This window comes from Rhinatrema bivittatum, chromosome 8 (genome assembly GCF_901001135.1).
Source record: "Rhinatrema bivittatum chromosome 8, aRhiBiv1.1, whole genome shotgun sequence".
Lineage (NCBI taxonomy): Eukaryota > Metazoa > Chordata > Amphibia > Gymnophiona > Rhinatrematidae > Rhinatrema > Rhinatrema bivittatum.
Genome location: NC_042622.1, coordinates 221,051,588 through 221,076,856, shown reverse-complemented (window position 1 = coordinate 221,076,856; position 25,269 = coordinate 221,051,588). Strand labels below are relative to the sequence as shown.

General features: G+C 51.9%; 1 protein-coding gene across 2 annotated transcripts in view; it reads left to right on the top strand.

Moving 5' to 3' along the window:
- The window catches only part of PALM (paralemmin), an 81,455-nt gene that overhangs the window by 26,303 nt on the left and 29,883 nt on the right, over positions 1 to 25,269 (top strand). For both annotated transcript variants that reach the window (XM_029613586.1, XM_029613585.1), the window contains exons 5-7: positions 4,442 to 4,571; positions 9,237 to 9,258; positions 21,405 to 21,464. In XM_029613586.1, coding sequence (XP_029469446.1) covers positions 4,442 to 4,571; positions 9,237 to 9,258; positions 21,405 to 21,464 — 212 coding nt within the window. The remainder of the gene's footprint in view (positions 1 to 4,441; positions 4,572 to 9,236; positions 9,259 to 21,404; positions 21,465 to 25,269) is intronic.

Below are 25,269 nucleotides of genomic sequence, written 5' to 3'. Positions count from 1 at the left end.
AACATCTGACTGCATTGGCAGTGAAGAATGCACCCAGAAATTGTGCACACAACTGTGGGTTAAACGCGGCAAGTGCACCTTATTACATCAGCCCCTCACTAGCCCATGAAATCCTCTCCTCCCATCTTCTCTCACTTCCCAGGGATCTGCACTGCCTCTCCCTCTCCCTGTCCCCCACGCATTCTCTGCCCAGGTGGGAGGTAGAGCTGCCATCTCAGCATTAACAGCCGGAGAGGATGGGGGCAGGCATGGGAGGGGTAATAAGGCACAGAAGAGAGAGCCTCCTTGCCAGGAAGTAGATTCCAGGGGAGGGACCTGTGCGTCTCTTTCCATCTGAGAAGGGGAGGAGGAAAAGATTGCTGAGAATCTGCTTGCCAGGTTGCCAGGAAACGAGGCCTTTAAAAGCTGTTAGTTGAACATTGCCTTGTAGCCAGGAACAGGGACAAGAGTCCCTTTCATACACAGGATCCAGCTGAATCAAACTTTTTTGAGTCTGCACTGGGATCCCCAGAAAGTCTCCATGACTGCAGTGTTAGCCTGATCAGTTCACCCCAGTGCAGGTCTTGTTTTGCACACTGCACTAAGAGAGCGAAGGGGAGTTAGGCTGGGACACCCTGCAATCATGTCCTGGATCTGAAGCCCAGGGAGGAGGGGTTCCCCTTGTGACTCTTATTTGTTGTGTATAAAAGGGCTTTGCTCAGATTTGCGGGGTGACCACTCTCAGGCTAGATTTGCGGGGTGACCACTCTCAGGCTAGAGCCATGTTACGCCAAGTTCAGAAAAAAACTTAAAACATGGCTCTTCCGACAAGCCTACCCTGATTAAGTACACCGTCTTCTGCAAGATCTTGCCTACGCCTTGTATATTCCTGTAAATAGTCCGTTGCAGTTTTTATTTATTGCTTTAATTCCTCCACCTCCTGCTCTTTGTATACTCCTCCTTGTTCGCCCTCCCTGTTCATTGTAATTTCTACCTTTAAAGTTACATTGTAAACCGGTATGATGTATGCATACTAATACCGGTATATAAAAGTTTTTAAATAAAATAAATAAATAACTATTGAGACCAGAAGCTGTCAGGATTCATTTGGAGGCACCTTTCTGGGAAATACCTGTGGGACTACAATGAATAGCACAAACCCTGGAGGTGAGGGCCTAAAGAGAAGGAAGAGGAGAGGGGGGGAGCGGTGAATATCACAGAAACATTCAAATATGTAAAATGCCGAAATATTAGATGAGAATTATTTTTCGGTGCATAGGAATTTCTAAAACAGGAAGCAGGACCGGATTTTGGTGTGGGTGAGCTGGGTGGTCACTCAGGGCGCCATTAGCTGGGGAGGGTGCCTGGGCATTGCCAGCATCACCCCTTCCCACTGCAAACGTGACCATGACGGATCCCAACCCGTCGCGGCCAAAGAGAGGCCCCGTGACCACAGCGATCCCATCCCACTGAGGCCGGAGAGAGGCCTAGGGGGTGCCATCAGGTGCGGGCACTTTTCACCTAGGGCGCCAGTTGTCCAAACTCCAGCCCAGGCAAGAAATCATGATATAAGATTGGAGAGAGGTAGGATCGGGCTAACACAAGGAAATATTTCTTAACAGAGGATGGTGGATACGTGAAATGACTTCCCATGGGAGATGGGGGGTGCAAAAACAGTACCAGAATTCAACAAAGCCTGGGGCAGACACAGAGGATCCTTAGCTGTGGGGAAGTAAGGGATAAAGCCTGGGATAAGCACAGAGGATCCTTAGCTGTGAAGAGTGAGGGGTAAAGCCTGGGATAAGCACAGAGGATCCTTAGCTATGAGGGTGTGGGGGGGGGGGGGGGGGGGAAAGCCTGGGATAAGCACAGAGGATCCTTAGCTGTGAAGAGTGAGGGGTAAAGCCTGGGATAAGCACAGAGGATCCTTAGCTGTGAAGAGTGAGGGATAAAGCCTGGGATAAGCACAGAGGATCATTAGCTATGAGGGTGTGGGGGGGGGGGGGGAGGGGAAAGCCTGGGATAAGCACAGAGGATCCTTAGCTATGAGGGAATGAAGGATAAAGCCTGGGATAAGCACAGAGGGTCCTTAGCTATGAGGGAATGAAGGATAAAGCCTGGGATAAGCACAGAGGATCCTTAGCTATGAGGGAATGAAGGATAAAGCCTGGGATAAGCACAGAGGGTCCTTAGCTATGAGGGAATGAAGGATAAAGCCTGGGATAAGCACAGAGGATCCTTAGCTATGAGGGAATGAAGGATAAAGCCTGGGATAAGCACAGAGGATCCTTAGCTATGAGGGAATGAAGGATAAAGCCTGGGATAAGCACAGAGGATCCTTAGCTGTGAAGAGTGAGGGGTAAAGCCTGGGATAAGCACAGAGGATCCTTAGTTGTGAAGAGTGAGGGATAAAGCCTGGGATAAGCACAGAGGATCATTAGCTATGAGGGTGTGGGAGGGGGGAGGGGAAAGCCTGGGATAAGCACAGAGGATCCTTAGCTATGAGGGAATGAAGGATAAAGCCTGGGATAAGCACAGAGGGTCCTTAGCTATGAGGGAATGAAGGATAAAGCCTGGGATAAGCACAGAGGATCCTTAGCTATGAGGGAATGAAGGATAAAGCCTGGGATAAGCACAGAGGATCCTTAGCTATGAGGGAATGAAGGATAAAGCCTGGGATAAGCACAGAGGATCCTTAGCTATGAGGGAATGAAGGATAAAGCCTGGGATAAGCACAGAGGATCCTTAGCTATGAGGGAATGAAGGATAAAGCCTGGGATAAGCACAGAGGATCCTTAGCTATGAGGGAATGAAGGATAAAGCCTGGCATATGCATAGAGGATTCTTAGCCATGGGTGAGAGAGGGGTAAAGCCTGGTATAAGGACAGAAGATGTTTAGCTGTGGGGGAGCATGAAGAGTGATGCCTGGGATAAGCACTGAGAATCCATGGGATGGGATAGAAGACCTTCAGACAGGAGGGGAGTTTGTGAAAATTTAAGCTTGCATAATTCATTTGACCTTAAATCTGGCCATGGGTCTCACATTAAGAGCTTTCCATGTTGGTGTGTCGTGTGCATGCTGGGCTTAAAATATCTTTCTATAGATGTGCTGGAGGAGCAGGAAGGAGAATGGGGAGGGGGAGGAGTAGAAATTACTAGAGATAAGAAAGCAAAAAGCAGTAAGAGGAGAGGCCAGTTAGTGCAGGAAATGCGGAGGAGGAGGCCTGCAGACTTGTGCACAGAGGGTCCTTAGGGCTCAAGTCTTCTCCTCGGGCCAGTGGAGACCCCAGGAAGCTTCCCGCAGTGCAGCAGCCAAGGTGGGGGAGCAGAAGAGTCAGCACAGGAGACCCACACAGGGTTTTGCAGGTGGACATGGAGAAGGTGTTTCTGTAGGGTCGGGTATTACAGATGTTTCCCTTCTGCTCCTGGGAGAGCAAGATTTTGGCAGGTGTTAGTGCCTGCAGGCAGAGGGAGGTGGATAGCTGTTCTTCACGTGCTCCAGAATAGAAGTGTAACTGTTTCATAATGAACTTTCTGCCTTTGAGAAGAGTGGCTGGCAGTGTTAGATGGCGTGTCCTTGAGCGCACGTGAAGGTCATGTGACTCAGAATGTAGCAGCCTCCTGGAGGGTGCAGCTACAGGCATGCCGGGGCCTTGTTAATTAATCACCCGAGTGGCGTTTTTCGCCTTTGTGGAAGGAGGGCCTGGCATGTAAGCACCTGAGCCATCTTGGGGAGGGCAGTGTGCGTGTGTGTGGGGGGGTTATGGTGTACTTTCCTCCATGTGGTCAATCAAACTGCATGTTCTCTCATAAGATGTTATTCCAGTCCTGGTTTTATAGCTCCTAAGCTAGTTGATATTATTTGCTTGCCAGTGCATTGGATGGATGTGGTCTCCCGCCCCTACCCTCCCACACCTGGACCATCTGGAATATCCAGTCTCAAACGTGTGGTAGCTATCAAGGGGCTAGCCATCACTTCTGCCTTTAGACCATCAAGGGTCACCCACGTTAGGTGGACTCTGCCCTTCTTCCTGCTGAAGCCTGATCCTCAAGCTCTGAGCTATCCAGTGCTGTCCCAGCATGAATAGTAATGAGAGAGACGCCCATGATTCCCAGGGCACCAGTCCTAGCTGTGCCCGCGCAGTTGCCCTGACAGCTACCCTCTGCTGACCCAGGAACCCAGGGCACCAGCCCAAGCTATTAGACTAGGGAAGTGCTCTGTCATCTACCCAGTGATGACACAAGAACCGCAAGGCGCTGACCCGAGCTGTGCCAGGGCAACAACCTGACAGGTACCCAGTGCTGTCCCAGCACCAATAGTAATGAAAGAGAGAGGCCCAGGATCCTCAGGGCAGCGGCCCTGGCTGTGCCAGCGCAGCACACCAACCGCTAACAAGTACTGACAACACTTAAGTATCGAAATTGTCTGGGTGGGAGATGATGGAAATCCTGTTTCTTCCAGGCTGGAGAAGGAACTGGAGGTGCTGGAAAATGGAGACTCAGCCACATCCACCAGAGAAAATCTGGCAGAAGACGCAATCAAAGAAGAGAAGAGAGAGGAGGTGAAGAAGGCGGCAAATGACGTGCAGAAGGTCAGGACAGCTTGTCTGTTTCCAGTCTTACACAAACACATACACACACATTTATATACCACACACACACATATACACACATATATACTGTGTTTCCCCTGAAAATAAGCCTTAGCTTGAGTTTTCAAGATTTTTGGAGTGGGCTTGAAATATAAGCCCTACTCCAAAAATAAGCCCTAGTTATAATTTAAACGAGGCTGTGTCTGTTATCGGCTCTTTGCTTCGCTACTTCCCGTCTTCCCGCCCAACGAGATTCCAGAATTTAGCCAAACTAAATATCCCAGCACCCAATCTGACTAAACTTTCTAGTACAAAAGAACGATCTTTCATCATTGCTGGATCAACAGTATGGAACACCATGCCCTCTGAATTAGCCAGGAACTCTGTCACAAAAAATTGAAACAAAACCTTAAAACCTGGCTATTTAGAAAAGCCTACTATCAATGATCTGAATCCTCAACTACTCTTCCTAACTGCCACAATCTCTCATATATTGCTTTTATTCTATTAATACAAAGTTATATACTATATTGTATTCGTTCAGTTACCATGTTATATTGTAAAGCGCAATGCTGAATTACTGTTTGAATGTAAACCGAGGTGATGTTATTTACGTACCCCGGTATAGAAAAATCTATAAATAAATAAATACTGGCCAGTGGGCCCTGCTCGCTCGACAGCGCGCCGCCTTGCATGACAAACAAGCTCTGATGCACACGTGGATGCACAGTTGCAGCACCCGCCGGTAACAGCTGTGTTGTGGTTGGCTGTCGGGCCCACTCGGTGGGTGGCGCTTCCTACCGTAGTTCCTTAGCTGATCTCTCACAGCTTAAGCAAGCACCACTCGCCATTGGACTCGGCGCCTAATCCGCACGCAGCTGCCATGATTCTCCACACAGTAAAGTACCGTGCATATGCGACATGTGACCGTGCTCTTCAGTCCTAATTGAATCTGATTGGTGCATGAAGGAGGAGGCGGGCTTAGCCTTGAACTCATTCACCAATCTCTGCTGCTCAAACTGCTTCTGTGTCTGGGGCTTGACTGCGGTGAGACGAGAGGACAGTTAGCAGTGCAGGGAGCTGGGGAAGTTGGGGTGTGTTTTGGGCAGGGGAGAATGATGTATGGGATACATTAAACTGTATTATTAAAAAAAATAAGACATCCCCTGAAAATAAGCCTAACCTTTTTTTCTGAGCTAAAAATAATATAAGACCCTGTCTTATTTTCGGAGAAACATGGTATATATACATCCACCAGTCATATATATATACACACACTCATCAGTCATGCACATACAAACATACACACATGCATGCACCAGTCATATATACACATACTTGTATACCAGTCATACACACACACAGTCACACTCACCAGTCATAAACCCATACTCACCAGCCACAATATACATACCCACATAAACACACACCAGTTATATACACAGTCACACTCACCAGTCATACACACACATTCAGCAGCCATATATATACACACCCACACCCACCCACCAGTAATATACACACATACTCACACTCACCAGTCATACTCACCCACATATTCATACATATTCACACTCACCAGTCATAAACACACATTCACCAGCCATATATATACACACACACATACTCACACTTACCAGTCATACACACACACTCATCTGTCATATGTATACGCACACATACATACATACCAGTCATACACACACACACACTCACCAGTCATACACGTACACCAGCCATATATATACCTACACACATACACATTCTCAGACATGTGTAATGCTAATAAAATACCAGGCTTTTCCTCAGTTTGGTCCTGCTCCTTTGGGTATCCATTTGAGTCTGAACCAGGGCTGGGATTTGTTGCCATGATCTCAGGGGATGTTTCCTGTTTTATAACACACACTTCCTGGCCCCTAATGTAGCTATTCTGGCCATTGCAATGATGGTCCTGGGCCGAGGGCCATACACCAGGGCTCTTTTCAAAATCTTCAGTCATGGCCTCTAATCTGGCCAACAGGTGTCACCCTTGAGCGATGACCCCCAGGAGCTCTGAATGCTTTCTCTGCAGGATTCCCAGCCCTGGATGACCCAGGAAGCAGATCTGACTCAGGGATTGAACTGGGGATCTTCCACATGGCCCCTTGCTTGTATTCCTAACCTTTCTTTACATTCATACATCTTCCATGGTAAATTCACTGATCCTGAAGGGATTTTTCTTGCCTTTTTAAAAACTGTATTTTTGTACGTACATCCAACACCGTGTCAAGATATACCTCTCACAGTAAAAATGTGATGAAAAGGAAAGAAAGCAGAGGAGGAAAGCAAGTTAATAGAATGAAACTATAGTTTATAAGTGAGCATTGATCCAAAAAGTCACAAGAAAGAAAACAAAATCAAACTTAAAATTAAGCAAAGATCGGAGACAAGTAGAGGGAACAGTTCCTTTAATTCAAACAGCAGGAACACTTGTCAGACTGGGAGAAGTTAGGGAGGGATCCAGTTCTGGCTTTAAGACCTTATTCTTCAGGAAAGTTTTCAAACCAAAAATCCAAGTCTGTCCCTGAAATACAACCCTGCATTTCCAAGGGGGCCTCAGAGGAGACAAAATTCTAATCTGAGGCATTTCTAATTGTAAGTCGGTATATTTTTTTAAAGTCTAGCTTGTATAGCCTGGGCTACATCCACATCTTCTGGTCATAAAACATTAAGGAGGCAATTTGCAGAAGGTCTGTGTGGCTGTGGAATCCACTCTGAGCTTTTAGCTCGTTTTGAAAGGGGAAGTGTGGGTGTAATTTTCCTTTGAAAATTACCTACAAGGTTTGTACCTGTGGACTTCCTGCAGGCAGCGACTAGATGGGAAAAGCAGCATGCTGTCCCCAGGTACACTGCCCCTCAATCCAGCTAACCGTACCGGTGCCCGGCATGGACTGAAGAGGGTAATCCTCAGCCAGGCCAGTTTCCCCGGGTAAACGGCTGAGAAAGGCCCGGATTTAGGCACAGGCAACATAGGCAACTGTCTGCTGTGCCAAACTTTAATAGGTGCTGGAGTGTTGCCGCTGCTCCCATGCCTTTCCCCCGGGCCTGCTTCCCAGCCGGCGGCACTCCAGTCTGGCAGCAGCAGCAGCAGTAACTTTAAAAAGGAAATTCAGCACAGGGCCTCCCGCTGCCCATCCTGCATGCAAGGCCCTGTGGTAGCTCTGCATGAGTTTCCATAGTAACAGGAAGCCTGTGTGGGAGGAAGGGGCTAGGTGCCGATGGGCCTCGAGGGTGCAATGGGCGGCGGGAGGCCCTGTGCTGAATTTCGTTTTCAAAGTTGCTGCTGCTGCTGCTACCAGTTTGGAGCACAGTTACTCTGGCAAACGGCTTAGATGTAAGGGGAAGGACCAGAGAGGAGAGGAAATGCACAAGGGCAATCTGGGATTTATTACCCCCCTCCCCTTCGCAATCCCACATACTTCTGATGACTTTGGGGGGGGGGGGCGGTGATTCAACCATCCCCTGCACCCTCCACTTAATTCAAGGGTGGGTGGGGGACAGAAACCCACAGCCCTTCCAGCCCTGCTGCCTCAGGGCATCCAAAATCTAAATCTGGCCCTGGGCTGTGAGAATTATCCTCTAGATCTTTTCTTCTTGAAACACAGTTTCAATTCCCAGTTACCATCAGGCTGTCATACAAAACTGAGCAGGAGAGTTGCTTTATTTCTTCACTAATTTGTAATCCTTGCATTGATGTAGCCCAGTTTCTCAAGCTCAGCCCTGTCTGATGGACACGGCTGAGCTTATCCTCACTCACCATCCATGTCCTAAAACAGTCCTTTGGAGCACAGGCAGATTGAGAGGAATCCTGCAACAGGCCAGTTTGATGCTTACCCTTTCCTTTTCCCCCATAAGCACTGTGGGGATGGCCAAAAAGGAACATTTTTAAGAGCTCCTTAGAGCGTCTCAGTAGCCTAATGCCAATTTGGCTCTCTTTTCGCTCAGTCCTAAAGGTTTTGGAGAGAATATTTTTAGCGCATCAGCTAATGCACCTGGTAAGATCGAGCCGAGTCCCAGCCACCCCTGGGGAGGGCAGATGCCCCTTCTTGCTGTAGATTCACTCAGATTCTCTCTGGTGTTCTGCTCTGGTTGAAACGGCAGCGCCCCCTGGTGGATCAGAGTTCTCAGATTCACCTGGACCTAGTCCATCTTTTCTCAGTTCTAACAGTAAGATGAGAAGTGATAGCACTTTCCCGGAACTGCTCACGTCGTCGTCATCTGCCTGTGGTTGGCAGATTAGATGACTAAGTGTCCCTGAGCCCGGTGTGAGAGGAGCCTGGAGCAGGGTTCAGTACCTGAGGGAGCAGGTGCCACTGTTATAAGGGTTTGAGACTCTTGTTGTAAGACTATTCATTTATTTAATTAAAAGATTTCTAGTCCACCAATGACTGCTGATCAAGGCAGATTACAAGAAAATAACATAAAACCCTTGAGACATGCATAAAAAATCAAACTGTAAAATCATGACACAAAACAATTAATAACCAATCATAAACAGTACACAATAAATAAACCATAATAAAATATGAGCAAACATCTCATAAATAACCTTATTCTCTCAATGAAGTTAATAGACTGGACACAGGGGGACCAGATTTACCATATTGTCTGTTTTTTCTTTTACAGACTCCTCTTGCCACAGTCAAAGGTAGGTCCTTTCAGAGGCACTTTTATTCTCAGTTTGACAACAGTTGGACTAGAAGAAGATTTTAATTGGGCACTGGGACTGGGTATTTCCTGCTGATTGGTAGGGACCTTTATTTATTGTATTTTTCTTGGGAATTTCTTGGTGTTTGTTTCAACAAGAACAAAAATGATGTTTACCTGGAGAAATGGCTGAGTCATTTTTTTTTTCCACCGATTTCTCCCATTTTTGTTTTTGTTGAAATCGAGCCTGATAAATTACCAGGAAAAATAAAAACTGAATACGAAGGTCCTCAAGGATGGGAAAGAAAGAGTAGGACTAAATGGTCAGTTCTCCTAGTGAAGAAAGGCAAACGGTGGCGTGCCCCAAGGATCAATGTTTAACTTATTCATTAATGATCTGGGAAAGGGAGCAAAGAACAAGGTGATCAGATTTGCAGATGGCAAATTCAAGTTGATTAAAACACAAGACTGTGAGGAACTGCAGAAAGGCCTTACCAGACTGGGGGATTGGGCATCTAAATGGCAGATGACATGTAATGTGGGAGAGTGCAAACTGGTGCACATAATCCTGGGTTCCCTGTTAGGAGTCACCATCCAAGAAAAGGACCTTAGAGTCCTTATGGAAAATACATTGAAATCCTCAGTTCAGTGAGCAGCAGCAGTCAAAAAAATAAAAAAGGAAAATTAGGTTCTTACCTTTGCTAATTTTCATTCCAGTAGTACCATGGATCAGTCCAGACAGCTGGGTTATGCCTCCCCTCCAGCAGATGGAGTCAGAGAGAAAACTGAAAGCACCCCCTATATACACTGGTGTGCCACCTGCGATCCTTCAGTATATGTGATATCAAAGCAGAAGTAATGAATTAAGCACTTTCAACACTGCCCCCAAGAATCCCTCTTTTTTTTTTTAACAAGTGACCAGATCACGTAGAAACATCCTTGAAAACAGATAAAACCAGACACAACAAATAGAACACCAAGAGTGTACAGCAACACACGATACACTGGTATGACTGTCAAGGGAACCTTAAACGTGCGGAAACCGACATAAGACCACTGAAACGGAAAAAATCAGAAAATACGAGCGGACTCCCAGAACCCTGTGGGCGGGCGTCTGGACTGATCCATGGTACTACTGGAATGAAAATTAGCAAAGGTAAGAACCTAATTTTCCTTTCCCAGTACGTACCAGGATCAGTCCAGACAGCTGGGATGTACCCGAGCCGCCTTAACTGGGGTGGGACCCTGAGAGTCCCGCTCGAATCACACTGCTCCCAAAGGACTCTGCAGGAGGTCCCCGGACATCCAGGCGATAATGCCTGGAAAATGTATGCCAGGATTTCCATGTGGCCGCCCTGCATATCTCTTGGCAAGAAACCAAGTGATTCTCTGCCCATGAAGTCGCTTGAGAACGCAGAGAATGAGCCTTAAGCCCAGCAGGAACAGGCTTACCACATCCAACATACGTGGACGCAATAGCACCCTTTAACCAGCGTGCAATCGTAGCTTTGGACGCCTGAAGACCCTTCCTGGGTCCATTCCACAACACGAAAAGGTGATCTGACTTTCTAAAGTCATTGGTAACCTCCAAATAGCGTAAGAGAATCCGACGGACATCCAGATGCCTCAAGTCCCGACCCTGAGAAGACTGTAGGTCCTCGTCCGAAAAGGAAGGTAATTCCACCGTTTGGTTGACATGAAACGCGGAGACCACCTTAGGTAGGAAGGAAGGAACAGTTCGTAGGGAAACTCCTGACGCCGAAATGCGCAAAAACGGTTCCCTGCAAGAGAGAGCCTGAAGCTCCGACACCCGACGAGCCGAGGAAATGGCTACAAGGAAAACAGTCTTGAGGGTCAGATCCTTCAAAGAAGCCGCCTTAAGAGGTTCAAACGGAGCCGCACTGTTACGGCTGTGGCTGCTGTGCTACCGCCTCACCACCAGGGGTCCCTCTAGTGCTGACTTTCCTGACAGGCCCAGTCCATCTCCTATGTCCACTCTATGCTCTGGGTGTGCCCTCTTAACCCTGCCTGACAGTTGCCTCGGTGCTTCGGCATCGAGCTCACCTGGGCTCCCTGCTCTAGCCTGCCTTGCGCGGCCTTCGGGCCATTCCTTGCCTTGCCTTGCCTTGCGCGGCCTTCGGGCCATTCCTTGCCTTGCCTTGCCTTGCGTGGCCTTCGGGCCTATCCTTGCCTTGCCTTGCCTTGCGCGGCCTTCGGGCCTATCCTTGCCTTGCCTTGCCTTGCGCGGCCTTCGGGCCTATCCTTGCCTTGCCTTGCCTTGCGTGGCCTTCGGGCCTATCCTTGCCTTGCCTTGCCTTGCGTGGCCTTCGGGCCTATCCTTGCCTTGCCTTGCCTTGCGTGGCCTTCGGGCCTAGCCTTGCCTTGCCTTGCCTTGCGTGGCCTTCGGGCCTATCCTTGCCTTGCCTTGCCTTGCGTGGCCTTCGGGCCTATCCTTGCCTTGCCTTGCCTTGCGTGGCCTTCGGGCCTATCCTTGCCTTGCCTTGCCTTGCGTGGCCTTCGGGCCTATCCTTGCCTTGCCTTGCCTTGCGTGGCCTTCGGGCCTATCCTTGCCTTGCCTTGTGCGGCCTTTTGGCCTTCTTCCGTGTGTGTGTGTGTGGCCTACGGGCCTTCTGACCTGCCTTGCCCCGTCTATGGTGTGTGGCCTACGGGCCTTCCGTGTGTGTGTGTGTGGCCTACGGGCCTTCTGACCTGCCTTGCCCCGTCTATGGTGTGTGGCCTACGGGCCTTCCGTGTGTGTGTGTGTGGCCTACGGGCCTTCTGACCTGCCTTGCCCCGTCTATGGTGTGTGGCCTACGGGCCTTCCGTGTGTGTGTGTGTGGCCTACGGGCCTTCTGACCTGCCTTGCCCCGTCTATGGTGTGTGGCCTACGGGCCTTCCGTGTGTGTGTGTGTGGCCTACGGGCCTTCTGACCTGCCTTGCCCCGTCTTTGGTGTGTGGCCTACGGGCCTTCCGTGTGTGTGTGTGTGTGGCCTACGGGCCTTCTGACCTGCCTTGTCCTGCTTACTGTGCCCTGACCCAGCCTGGACCCAGACACTGCTGACTGCCGCCTGCCCTGACCCAGCCTGTACTTGACACTGCCACTTGCCGCCTGCCCTGACCCAGCCTGTACTAGACACTGCCACTTGCCGCCTGCCCTGACCCAGCCTGTACCAGACACTGCCACTTGCCGCCTGCCCTGACCCAGCCTGAACCCAGACTCTGATTATTGCTGCCTGCCCTGACCCAGCCTGGTACCTGACTCTGTTTCGAGCCTCCTGTCTCTCTCCACCTGGAGCCACCCTGCTGGGTGGTGTGCACGACTCCTGTCCGGAGCCCAAGCGTAACAGTATGCCGAAGCCATCACATTTTCCAGGGGAAGAGATAAGTCTGTGTCCTGCCGGTGAGTCAACTTTTCACTAATTCAAGATGCCTCCTTCTTTACAGTTTTATACCTGCAGTTCCTGTCAAACTTTGAATTATCCTAGCTATCAGAACTGTCTAGCCTGTGAACTTGTTGGTCAGGAACACTGGTCATGCAATAACTGCAACAAGAAAAATGTCTCTGTCTATCAGGAGTGTTTGAACTGTCTGGCTCCTAAACCAGGGTGGTGGAAATGCTCCTGTCTCCCGTGTTTGTTACCTCCAGGCAAACCCTGCCCCTGTTGTTCTGCTCTAGGACCAGCTGTGCAATTAGAAAAGGCTATCAGCTCTCCTAACCAGTATTCTGTTTCTGGCTCAACTAAAACAGACATTTTTGCTGGCAGTTTGAGGGTAGAAAAACCCAGGACTTACCTGGCCAAGAAGGCTTCTGTGAGACCAGTGCTAGAGCCTCGGGAACAGGTTTCTCTACAACGGAGAGAGCTGATTAGCTCTAGCAGGGCTCAGCTTCCCACAGCTGCCAAGTGGACACTAACGAGCACCTTCCCTAGACGTCCTAGAACTGCCTGTGCCTTCTCTAAACTGCTCCTCCAGAAACAAAATCAGGAGCATCAGACTTTGGCTCGAGGTATCAAGCCCACGGCAGTACAATCTGTGTCTTCCATGCACACCACCTTTAACCATGCTACTCTGCCATCTGAACCTGCTGCACTACCCCGAGAAGAGCCTGAGTCTGCTGAACCAGCCCTGCTGCCGTCTTCAGAGGGGTCCGAACCAGTCCTACTGACAGACTTCCTGAGTCAGCCATCGGAGTCTGCTGAACTGGCCCTGCTGCCACCCCGGGAGGGGTCCATACCGGTCCTGCTGCCACCCCTGGAGGGGTCCATACCGGTCCTGCTGCCACCCCTGGAGGGGTCCATACCGGTCCTGCTGCCACCCCTGGAGGGGTCCATACCGGTCCTGCTGACGCCCCGAGAGGGGTCCGAGCCTGCTACAACGCCCCGAGAGGGGTCCGAGCCTGCTACAATGCCCCGAGAGGGGTCCGAGCCTGCTTCATCGCCCCGAGAGGGGTCCGAGCCTGCTTCATCGCCCCGAGAGGGGTCCGAGCCTGCTACAATGCCCCGAGAGGGGTCCGAGCCTGCTACAACGCCCCGAGAGGGGTCCGAGCCTGCTACAATTGCCCGAGTAGGATCCGAGCCTGCTGTACTGGCCCAGCTGCCGCCCCTGGAGGGGCCTGTACCGGTCTTAATGCCGACCTTGGAAGGGTCCGGACCGGTCCTACTATCGCCTCAAGAAGGGTTACGGACTATTTCTCTGCCCCAGGTGGGGTTTGTGTTCCCCTTGTCACCCCAGGAGGGGTTATGGAAATCTGCACCGCCTCTGCTACCCCAGGATGGGTCTCACCCTGCCGCCTTGTCCCAGGCGGGGTTATGGACTGCCTTTTTCCCTCGGAAAGGAGTTGAACCTGCCGCATCACCCCCGGAGTGGTCTCCCGTTATTCTTGACTACCTCCTGCACAGATGGGATCCAGGAGGAGGGGGAGGCCTTGAGGGGGGGGTACTGTTACGGCTGTGGCTGCTGTGCTACCGCCTCACCACCAGGGGTCCCTCTAGTGCTGACTTTCCTGACAGGCCCAGTCCATCTCCTATGTCCACTCTATGCTCTGGGTGTGCCCTCTTAACCCTGCCTGACAGTTGCCTCGGTGCTTCGGCATCGAGCTCACCTGGGCTCCCTGCTCTAGCCTGCCTTGCGCGGCCTTCGGGCCATTCCTTGCCTTGCCTTGCCTTGCGCGGCCTACGGGCCATTCCTTGCCTTGCCTTGCCTTGCGTGGCCTTCGGGCCTATCCTTGCCTTGCCTTGCCTTGCGCGGCCTTCGGGCCTATCCTTGCCTTGCCTTGCCTTGCGTGGCCTTCGGGCCTATCCTTGCCTTGCCTTGCCTTGCGTGGCCTTCGGGCCTATCCTTGCCTTGCCTTGCCTTGCGTGGCCTTCGGGCCTATCCTTGCCTTGCCTTGCGTGGCCTTCGGGCCTATCCTTGCCTTGCCTTGTGCGGCCTTTTGGCCTTCTTCCGTGTGTGTGTGTGTGGCCTACGGGCCTTCTGACCTGCCTTGCCCCGTCTATGGTGTGTGGCCTACGGGCCTTCCGTGTGTGTGTGTGTGGCCTACGGGCCTTCTGACCTGCCTTGCCCCGTCTATGGTGTGTGGCCTACGGGCCTTCCGTGTGTGTGTGTGTGGCCTACGGGCCTTCTGACCTGCCTTGCCCCGTCTATGGTGTGTGGCCTACGGGCCTTCCGTGTGTGTGTGTGTGTGTGGCCTACGGGCCTTCTGACCTGCCTTGCCCCGTCTATGGTGTGTGGCCTACGGGCCTTCCGTGTGTGTGTGTGTGGCCTACGGGCCTTCTGACCTGCCTTGCCCCGTCTATGGTGTGTGGCCTACGGGCCTTCCGTGTGTGTGTGTGTGGCCTACGGGCCTTCTGACCTGCCTTGCCCCGTCTATGGTGTGTGGCCTACGGGCCTTCCGTGTGTGTGTGTGTGGCCTACGGGCCTTCTGACCTGCCTTGCCCCGTCTATGGTGTGTGGCCTACGGGCCTTCCGTGTGTGTGTGTGTGGCCTACGGGCCTTCTGACCTGCCTTGCCCCGTCTATGGTGTGTGGCCTACGGGCCTTCCGTGTGTGTGTGTGTGGCCTACGGGCCTTCTGACCTGCCTTGCCCCGTCTTTGGTGTGTGGCCTACGGGCCTTCCGTGTGTGTGTGTGTGTGGCCTACGGGCCTTCTGACCTGCCTTGTCCTGCTTACTGTGCCCTGACCCAGCCTGGACCCAGACACTGCTGACTGCCGCCTGCCCTGACCCAGCCTGTACTTGACACTGCCACTTGCCGCCTGCCCTGACCCAGCCTGTACTAGACACTGCCACTTGCCGCCTGCCCTGACCCAGCCTGTACCAGACACTGCCACTTGCCGCCTGCCCTGACCCAGCCTGAACCCAGACTCTGATTATTGCTGCCTGCCCTGACCCAGCCTGGTACCTGACTCTGTTTCGAGCCTCCTGTCTCTCTCCACCTGGAGCCACCCTGCTGGGTGGTGTGCACGACTCCTGTCCGGAGCCCAAGCGTAACACGCACACAATCCACGGAGTACCAAGTTCAAGTTCCAAGACGGACAGGGAAGCCTGACGGGAGGACGCAAGTTTCTAACCCCTCGCAAAAAACGAGCCACATCTGGATGACTCACAAGGGAAGAGCCTTCGACCTTACCCCTCAAGCAGCCCAAAGCCGCCACCTGAACTCGAAGCGAATTATACGCCAACCCCTTCTTCAATCCATCCTGTAAGAACATAAGGATATCCGCCACGGACGAACGTCTGGCCGAAGTACCTGCCGTGTCACACCAATCATGGAAAACCTTCCAAACCCTTGCGTAGGCGAGCGTAGTGGAAGATCGACGCGCCCAAAGGAGAGTAGACACCACCGCGTCCGAATAACCTCTCTTCTTCAACTGCTTCCTCTCATAAGCCAAGCCGCCAGACAAAAACGATCCGCCAGATCGAAAAATACTGGACCCTGACGAAGAAGATTGGGAAGATGACCGAGACGCAGTGGGCCGTTGACTGCCAAGTTAACCAGATCCGCGAACCACGGGCGCCGCGGCCATTCCGGAGCCACGAGAATCACCGGACCGTGATGGGACTCTATGCGTCTTAGCACTTTCCCTACCAGAGGCCACGGAGGGAACACATAAAGAAGAATGTGACGAGGCCACGGAAGGGCTAGCGCGTCCACCCCTTCCGACGCGTGCTCTCTCCTCCGACTGAAGAAGCGCACCGCCTTTGCATTTTGACGGGTCGCCATGAGGTCCAAGCGCGGAGTCCCCCAACGCCGCGCGATGAGAGCCATCGCCTCCGACGAGATCTCCCATTCTCCTGGATCTAGGTGCTGCCGGCTGAGGTAATCCGCCTGAACGTTGTCCACGCCGGCAATGTGGGTGGCCGCGAGACGCTCTATGTGCCTTTCCGCCCAGGACATCAACAGCGCCGCCTTGGTCGCTACCGCTTGGCTTTTTGTGCCTCCTTGTCGATTTATGTACGCCACTGTGGTCGCATTGTCCGACAGAACTCTTACTGCTCGTCCGCGTACCAGTGGAAGGAGACAACGCAAGGCCAGGCGGACCGCTCTGGTCTCCAATCGGTTGATGGACCAAGTCGCCTGGAGTGCTGACCAGGTGCCCTGGACTGCACGGGACTGGCAGACCGCACCCCAGCCCGACAGGCTGGCATCCGTCGTCACCACCAACCAAGACGGGGGTTCGAGGTCCACCCCCTGTAGGAGATTGTCTGGAGTCAACCACCAAGAGAGACTGGAGCGAGCCGGCTCCAGCAAAGGCAATTCCATCCCGTACTCCTCCGAGCGGGGATCCCAGCGAGATAGAAGTGCTCTTTGTAACGGATGCATATGCGCAAAAGCCCATTGTACCATTTCCATAGTAGACACCATATGACCAATGACTTGTAAATAATCCCAGACCGTGGGAATCTCGAGCTCTAACAGGCGCCGTACCTGAGTCATGAGATTGAGCATGCGTTGCTGCGGAAGAAAAACCTTGCCCACCAAGGTGTCGAACCGAGCTCCCAGGAACTCCAGCTGTTGGGTCGGTTCGAGTCTGCTCTTCGCGAAGTTGACTACCCAACCCAACCTCTGCAGCTGGCGCACCACTAAGGAGACCGCCCGGGTGCATGCCGCGTGCGACTTTGCTCGAATGAGCCAATCGTCGAGATAGGGATGCACAAGGACGCCTTGCCGGCGGAGGGAAGCCGCTACCACCACGAGAACTTTGGTGAACACCCTCGGCGCGGTGGCCAACCCGAAGGGGAGGGCGCAAAACTGGTAGTGGTCTCCCATCACCATGAACCTCAAGTACCTTTGATGCCGTTCTCTTATTCCGATGTGCAGATAGGCCTCTGTCAGGTCCAAAGAAGCCAAGAATTCTCCCTTGTGGACGGCCGCAATAACAGACCGAAGGGTCTCCATCCGGAAGCGGGGCACACACAACGCCTTGTTTACTCCTTTGAGATCCAGAATGGGTCAGAAGGTGCCCTCCTTCTTGGGCACCAGGAAGTATATGGAATACCGACCCGTCCTGAGCTGGTCCCGCGGAACCGGAACCACCGCCCCCAGAGCCTGTAGATGGGCGACCGTTTGGGCTATAGCTACCTGTTTTTCTACTGGGCCACACGGCGATATCAGAAAGAGATCCCGGAGGGGACGTACAAAATCCAACTCGTAGCCGTACCGAACCACGTCGAGGACCCATTGATCCGAAGTAATTTTGGCCCACTCCTCCCAGAACCGGGACAGCCGACCTCCCATAACGGGCACGGAGGAGTGGGCCCGCGCACCTTCATTGTGCGGGCTTGATGGCAGGAAAGCCTTGGGAAGAGCCCCCGCGTATAGGCCTCCTGCCGCGAAAGGAAGAAGAAGACCAGGCCTGGGATCTTGTCGCCTGCTGCCGCTGGGGAAGGGAACCCCCTCTTCCCCCACGGAAACGCCGTTGCCCCCGAAAGCGAGCCCTAGCGTTACCAAACGACCGAGGTTGCTGAGGCTTATCCTCAGGCAACTTGTAAACCTTGTTGTCACCCAGGTCCTTAATGAGCTGGTCTAGCTCCTCGCCAAACAGCAACTTGCCCTTAAAGGGGAAGGAACCTAACCTCGCCTTGGAGTTGGCATCCGCCGACCAACGACGGAGCCACAGCAACCTTCTGGCTGAGACCGCCGAGGACATAATGCGAGCCGATGTGCGCAACAAGTCATACAAGGCATCCGCTGTATAAGCGACCGCCGCTTCAACACAATTTGCCTGCTCAGCCTCGCCCGGAGGGAGCTCCTGCATGGTCAGCAGCTGCTGAACCCAGCGGAGGTTGGCCCTCTGCACAAGGCTGCTGCAAGCCGCCGCTCGGACCCCCAGTGCCGCCACGTCAAAAATGCGCTTTAATAAGACCTCAAGCTTGCGGTCTTGGAGGTCCTTCAACGCTATACCCCCCATCACGGGGATAGTCGTATGCTTCACCACAGCCGTGACAGCCGAATCTACCGCGGGTGTCTTCAAAAGCTCCAATGAATCCTTGGGTAAGGGATATAGCCTTTCCATGGCTCGATTCACCCGCAGGGAAGCCTCTGGGAGCTCCCATTCCTTTGAAACGATCTGTAAGACCTTGTGGTGAAAGGGAAAGGTCTGCGGGGGAGCTCTAATCCCTGCCATTGCGATATCCCCTGTAGACGTGTCCGCCTCCTGAGGCGGAGTCGTCAACTCTAGCTCCTGCAACACGTGGAGAATAAGGGAGCTTAATTCTTCTTTTCCAAACAAGCGTAGTACCTGGGGATCATCCCCAGCTACGGCCCCCGGATCGTCGGTCGTCAGCAAGTCCGGAGCCCCCGGGGATTCCGGAGCGGCTCCTGGGTCTCCCAGGTCCTCAGCCCCACCCCCCCTCGGGCGGGGACCCTTGATCCCGGAGAACCCCTCGCCCGGTGGGCTCCCCCGGGATACGGGGGTGGTCTTGGGAACCTTCGGGGGAGCGGGAGCCTCCACCTCCCAGCCGGATTCTGCCTGCAAAAAGGCTTTGTGCATTAAAAGCACAAAGTCCGAAGAAAATGGCACTGACCGCTTTAAATTTTTCTTCGGGCCATCCGATGAAGGGGGGCCGCGAGGAGACCCCAAATCGGCCTGGGAGCACGGGCTCTGTGCCTCAGGAGAGGGAGGAGGGGAGATTTCCTCCTCCGATGCTGAACATGCAGCCTGCCGCGTGTTCAAGATGGCCGCCGCACTCCTCCCCGGTGGAGGAGGGGCCGGAGGATGGCTGCCTGAGACGCTGCTGTGCCGCGCCGGAGAGGGGAGAGGAGATCGGCTGCTGGCAGCGCTCGGCCCCCCCGAGGGTCCCTCGCCCCTGGGAACACATCGGGGGCAGAGACCCCCGCGGGAGAGTTGCGCCCCCGCCTCTCCATAGGTCAGGCAGACCGAAGATCGCAGCATCAGCACCGCGAGCGGAGCAGCAAGAAGAAATGGCGCCAAAAACCCTCGGAGATGAGAGCCCCACAGCAAACGCGCGCCGGGTGAGCTAGCCACCCCCTCCGGGGTCCGAGCAGGCACGGGCAGGCCGGGGTCAGGAGAAATGAGCGCACTGCCTGTCCCCAACTGGACTTAAATGGCTCTGTAACTAAAACTTTAAACTTTTTTTTTTTAAACCCCCTTCAGGACTAAAGCCTGGAATTGGGGGGGGGAGGGTGACCGGCCCACCGGTAAGCTCTCCCCCAGCCTGCGGACACTCTAACCCGGGAATATCAGAAGGGTACTACCCTCCGAGCCTGCCTCACACTAATCCCTAGCTGCGCAGCGCAAGACACTCACACAGACATTCACGCAGACCGACAGGCAGACAGAGGAGAGAAAGGAAGCATCAACTGATCTTGTCCCCTGTCCTACCTTACTCTTTATATTTTATTTTATTTTATTTTTTTTAATTTTCCCAGTACCGAGAAAATAAAAACCGACCGGAGCAGGACCGCAGGTTATGCCTCTCAATCTGCTGGAGTCAGAGATTATACTGAAGGATCGCAGGTGGCACACCAGTGTATCTAGGGGGTGCTTTCAGTTTTCTCTCTGACTCCATCTGCTGGAGGGGAGGCATAACCCAGCTGTCTGGACTGATCCTGGTACGTACTGGGAAAAAGCAAATAGGTTAGGAATTATTGAGAAAAGAATAGAAATTAAAACAGAGAATTTTGTAATGCCTCTCTATCAATTTTATTATTTATATATTTGAATTGGAAATACCACCTTGTTGTATAAGACCTCAATGCGGTTTGTTTACTATAAATCAAATACAGAATATATTCACCGCATTTATTTTTGCCAGAGGGAAAGGTAATTTGCCTTAGCAATCCCTGAGTGGGAACTGAACCCTGGCTTCCCTGGTTCAGGGCCAATTGCTCTGACCACTAGGCTACGACTCCACTCCCAGAATATATATAAACAACCCCCCCCCCCCCCCCCCACAAAGTAATTGTGTACTATAAATCAGTAAAAAAAAAAACAAAAAAAACATCAAATCATCCCTACAATACATAAGTTAACACCACGCCATGATGCCACGAGTATTGTGTGCCGTTCTGTTTGCTCCATCTCTTAAAAAAAAAAAAAAAAAAAATACAGCAGAACTAGAGAAGGTGAAGAGAAGGGTGACCAAAATGATAAAGGGGTCGGAACGGCGCTCTTATGAGAAGCTACACAGGGAGATGACTGACGGGAAATGATAAGAGGTTTATAAAATCAGGAGTGGGGTAAATATGGGATCCTTGTTTACTCTTTCAGATTGTACTAGGACCAAAGAACACTCCATGAAACTTAAGATTTAAATCACATTTAAGAAAGTATTTGTTTCAGTCAGCGCACAACTAAGCAGTGGAATGTATTGCCGGAGGATACGGTCAAGGTTAATAGCATAACTGAGTTAAAAAAAAAAAAAAAAGCTTTGGACAAGTTCCTGGAGGATGGGGGTCCTTTAACAATGATTAGCCAGATAGAGATGTGAACTGAGAAGCAGTATCTGCTGGATACTGCCTACTGACCCAGCTTGTCCACTGTCGGAGATAGGATGCTGGGCTCAGCGGCCCAGAGATCTGAGCCGGCATAGCCTATCTGGAGGGCAGTTTGAAGATTGCAGCCCTTGTGCTGGGCTGGAAAGGGTGAATGCTCTGCTTGTAATTTTGTGCTTTCTTCCTCCATCCAGAAAAGAAAATCTCCAACAGTCCAGTGAAAATGATTGAGGGATCGGACATGCTGCGAGCAGGTAAAAGCAATCCCCTTCCCCCCCCTCACTGCCCAGCACCACAGCGGTGGGTTGAGCTGCTGGCCCCTCCTGCTCTGCAAGGCTGCCTGGCAGCGGAAAGTGAATAGCGCAGCAAAACGCCCTTTTAACGCTTCTGTTTCCCTCGCCCGTCGGTGCCTCTCAGCAGTGGGGGGTTGGCAAAGCATGAGAAGGCTGGCTGCTTGGACTCCCCTGGTCCCTTTAAGCCTCGCGGGTGTCCTGAGACCTCCTTCATGCCCTCCTCACCAGGTCTAACCTGCCATCCACCAAAGGGAAGCTGCTGACTTCCAACATCTGGCAAGCTCTCTCTCTCTTTCTCCGGCGACGTGAGGTGTGGGGTGCCCGAGCGCAGCTCAGAGCTCTGCCTTGCATGAGAGGCAGGTTATGGATAACTATTGGGGCAGATTTGGTGGCTGAAAGACAGGAAGCCGTTAAGGGTTGGTGACGGAGGGTAGGGTGTGTATGGGGGGGGAGAAGGGTGATTCCCTTGTATGTTCTGATTTTCTGGTGGCCCTCTTCACTAGCCAGCATGACTAAAGCAGAGAGAGAAAAAAAAGAGAGGCTCCTGCAAGAGATGCAAATTCAAACTGAATGAGACCTGCTGCCGGACTCCCATTCTTCAGAGGAGCTAGCTCAGGCTCTAGAAAGGAACCCTTTACTTGTTACAGGGTTAGCAGAATATTTCTACAAATTGTGCCGACGCTGCCTGAAGGAGTAATGGACATTGCTTGAAGGAAGTTAGGAACGGTCTCTGGAGTTTCTTCCTGCTCACAACCTGCTGCGTCCTCAGTCAGTGACACTCGCCACATTGCACCGCACCAGGCTGAAGGTGCTGCGTTAGTCCAAAACATCTGGCCAGGGGCCTGCTGTGAATTCCTGTTCTCATTATTCAAACAAAGCCAAGAACATAGAAGTTAATTAAAATATACTGTAACAGCAAACATCGTGTGGTGTGGAACTGCACAAAATGTAAACTATTTTGTAATGAATCAAGTTAGCCTGGGGTTAGGGTTGTGACTAACAGTTCAGATTCTGAAAACTAGTTATGGTTATTGGTCCTGGTTATTCAGTACTATTTAAGATTATTAGTACAGATTAGAGTTCTCAGTATAGGTTAGGATTATTGCTCCCAGTTAAGGCTTTCAGTACTAGTTAGGATTGTTGGTACTGCTAAGGGGTTATCAGAACTGGTGTCTCGGGGCAAGTTCTGGGGATCCTTGATCTTTCTGTTTCGTTATTATTGGTTCTGGTGTCACTATCGCCAGTGTTTTTGGCCACATTACCTATACTGATGCAGGTGGGCTTTCTGACTAAGCCAAGTGCAGGAGGCAGGTGAAGAGCCAACCTTGAAGGTATTTTGAGATAGGATAGCCAAGCTGCTAATTAATATTTCCTTAGTGCCCAGTGGACCTGTTTAGACCTGTGGGAACATTCCTCCCACCAGCAGATGGAGGCAGAGAGCGAGGCCTGTCCCTGAAATCTTCCTCCTCCAGTATGCAAGGAATTCCCTCAGTAGTTCTCTGTCTCAGCAGATGGAAGCCAGCGGAGCAGCAAGCATGGAGATGGACCCCTAGGGCACAGATATCCTTAATGGGGTTCAGGACTGAATCAAGGAATTGTAGATAGCAGACTAGGCTGATCTTCCTTCCCTTGGATGTAAGGTGCCTGCTTGGACCATGTATACTTTGGACAGCAGCAAACCCCCAGGACATGTCTTCCATCAGCTGCAATACAAGCAATAAAGATTGTTGGAGGAGAGGGGGGAAGAAAATCAGTGTGGTGAAGGAAATGTGCCAGCAGGCAGATAAAATAGACCGCAGCACGGGCTGACAGCATATAGCAGACGATGTGGTTCTGCAGCCCCCTTCTCTTCATACCCTCGCCAGTTCTGTAAGAACAGTAGAGGAAACGCGGTCAGTGTGAGGCCTGGAGACGGTGCAGGATTGCCAGTTCTTTTTTGTTGGGCCCGAGATGGCAGCACAGCCCTGGGAGAAGCAGCTCAGGGCGCAGGAGCAGCAAATGCTGCAAGAGGGCTCACAACACCACCAGAGCAAAGTGGGGGGAACCCGGCACTGTTTTTTAGCACTGCCAAATGCCAAAGAAACGGCAGCAGCAAGACTGAGGCACTCCTCTGTGGGGGGTCACATCTTCCCCGTGCTGAGCTTCAGGCCAGCTAAGTGCCTAAAATCCCCTAATGCCATAGTGGAGGAGGGCTTCACCACCACATTTCTAATGGTGATGCATAAGCTTCCTTGCCAAGCAGGTGACAACTACAGTGAAATCTAGGCTGAGAAGCTGGTCGGCAGATTTATCCTCCAAAGCTAGGTTGAGGGAAGAATTGGAGAAGCTGGTGCTAGGAGAGAGTTACCCCAGAGACTCCCAGAAGATAGATTTAAGGGACCCTTGAAAGGAATCTTTCACTGGAACTGATTCAGGGACGCTAGGCAGTGTAGACCAGGTAGACCACGTAATCCCTAGAAGCAAAGACTTCCTACAAATTCATAGCCATTTTGGGGGAGTAGAAACAGTGGCGTGTAGTGACATTTATAGCAGGGGATTCAGTCTCGCTCCCTCAGTCCCCTTTCCCCTCCCACATGTGCTGCCCGTCTGCCCTCCCCCCCCCCCTCCCCCCCCAGTTCTACAGCAGTCTCACTCCCTCACCCCCTCTCCCCTAGATTCAAAAGACGCTTTCCTAGTGTGTAGCCAGATGGACTCAGGACCAATGGGTTATGCTCCCCTGCTAGTAGATGGAGATGGAGTCAGGTTGCAAAGCTGACGTCACAGTACATATAGCCCTGTAGTGACCTCAACTCTTCAGTATTCTCCATCTCCAGCAGATGCTGGACGTACCTCTCCCAAAGGGGATTGCTGTACTTTTGGAAAGAGAAAATCGACATTTTAAATTGGAGAAAAATTGAGCCCCACTCTCCTGCGGTGATACCTAAAGGTCCCTCCCCCAGTTGAGACTTCCTGAGGCGATTTACGAGATCCCTCAGAGGTGAGCCTTGGTCAGGTAGCCGGTTCCTGGCGTGGACTTTGCTGCTTAGGCAGCTGAAAGGCAGTGAGTGCAGGAAGCTGAGCAAGGTGGTAAAGGTCATATTCATGAAGTCTCCTTGCCACTCCCAGCACAAGAAGCAGGCAGTGGAGATTACAGTTCTAAGACTCCTCAGGATGAGGGTTGTGATCCCAGTAGCTATGCCCCAGAAATAATACGAGGCATTATTCCATCTATTTTGTCATACCCAAGAAGGAAGGTTCTTTTCACCCCATCCTGGACCTCAAGAGTGTCAAATGTCACTTGCGAGTGACTCATTTTCTCATGGACACCTTGCACTCCGTGATAATGGCCATACAACCAGGAGAGTTCCCAACCTCCCTGGACCTATCCGAGGCCTATCTACATATTCGAATCCAACAGGAATACCATTTCCTACACTTTGCAGTACTGGGTCATCATTATCAGTTTCGGCCACTGCCCTTTGGCTTAGCCACCGCGCCCAGAACGTTTTCCAAGATTATGGTGGTTGTGGCAACAGTGTTGAGAAAAGATGGGATCCTGGAGCACCCATACTTGGACGATTGGCTGATCCAGGCCAAGTCCGTGAAAGAGAGCCTCCTGGTGACCAGCAGGGTGATCTCCTTGTTACAGGAACTCGGTTGGATAGCAAACTTTACCAAGAGTAGCCTCAAGCCTTCCCAGTCCTTGGAGTGTCTGTGCATCTGGTTTGACACCAGGCGGGGCAAGATCTTTCTTCTGTCCACACGGTTACAGAAGTTGATGTATCAG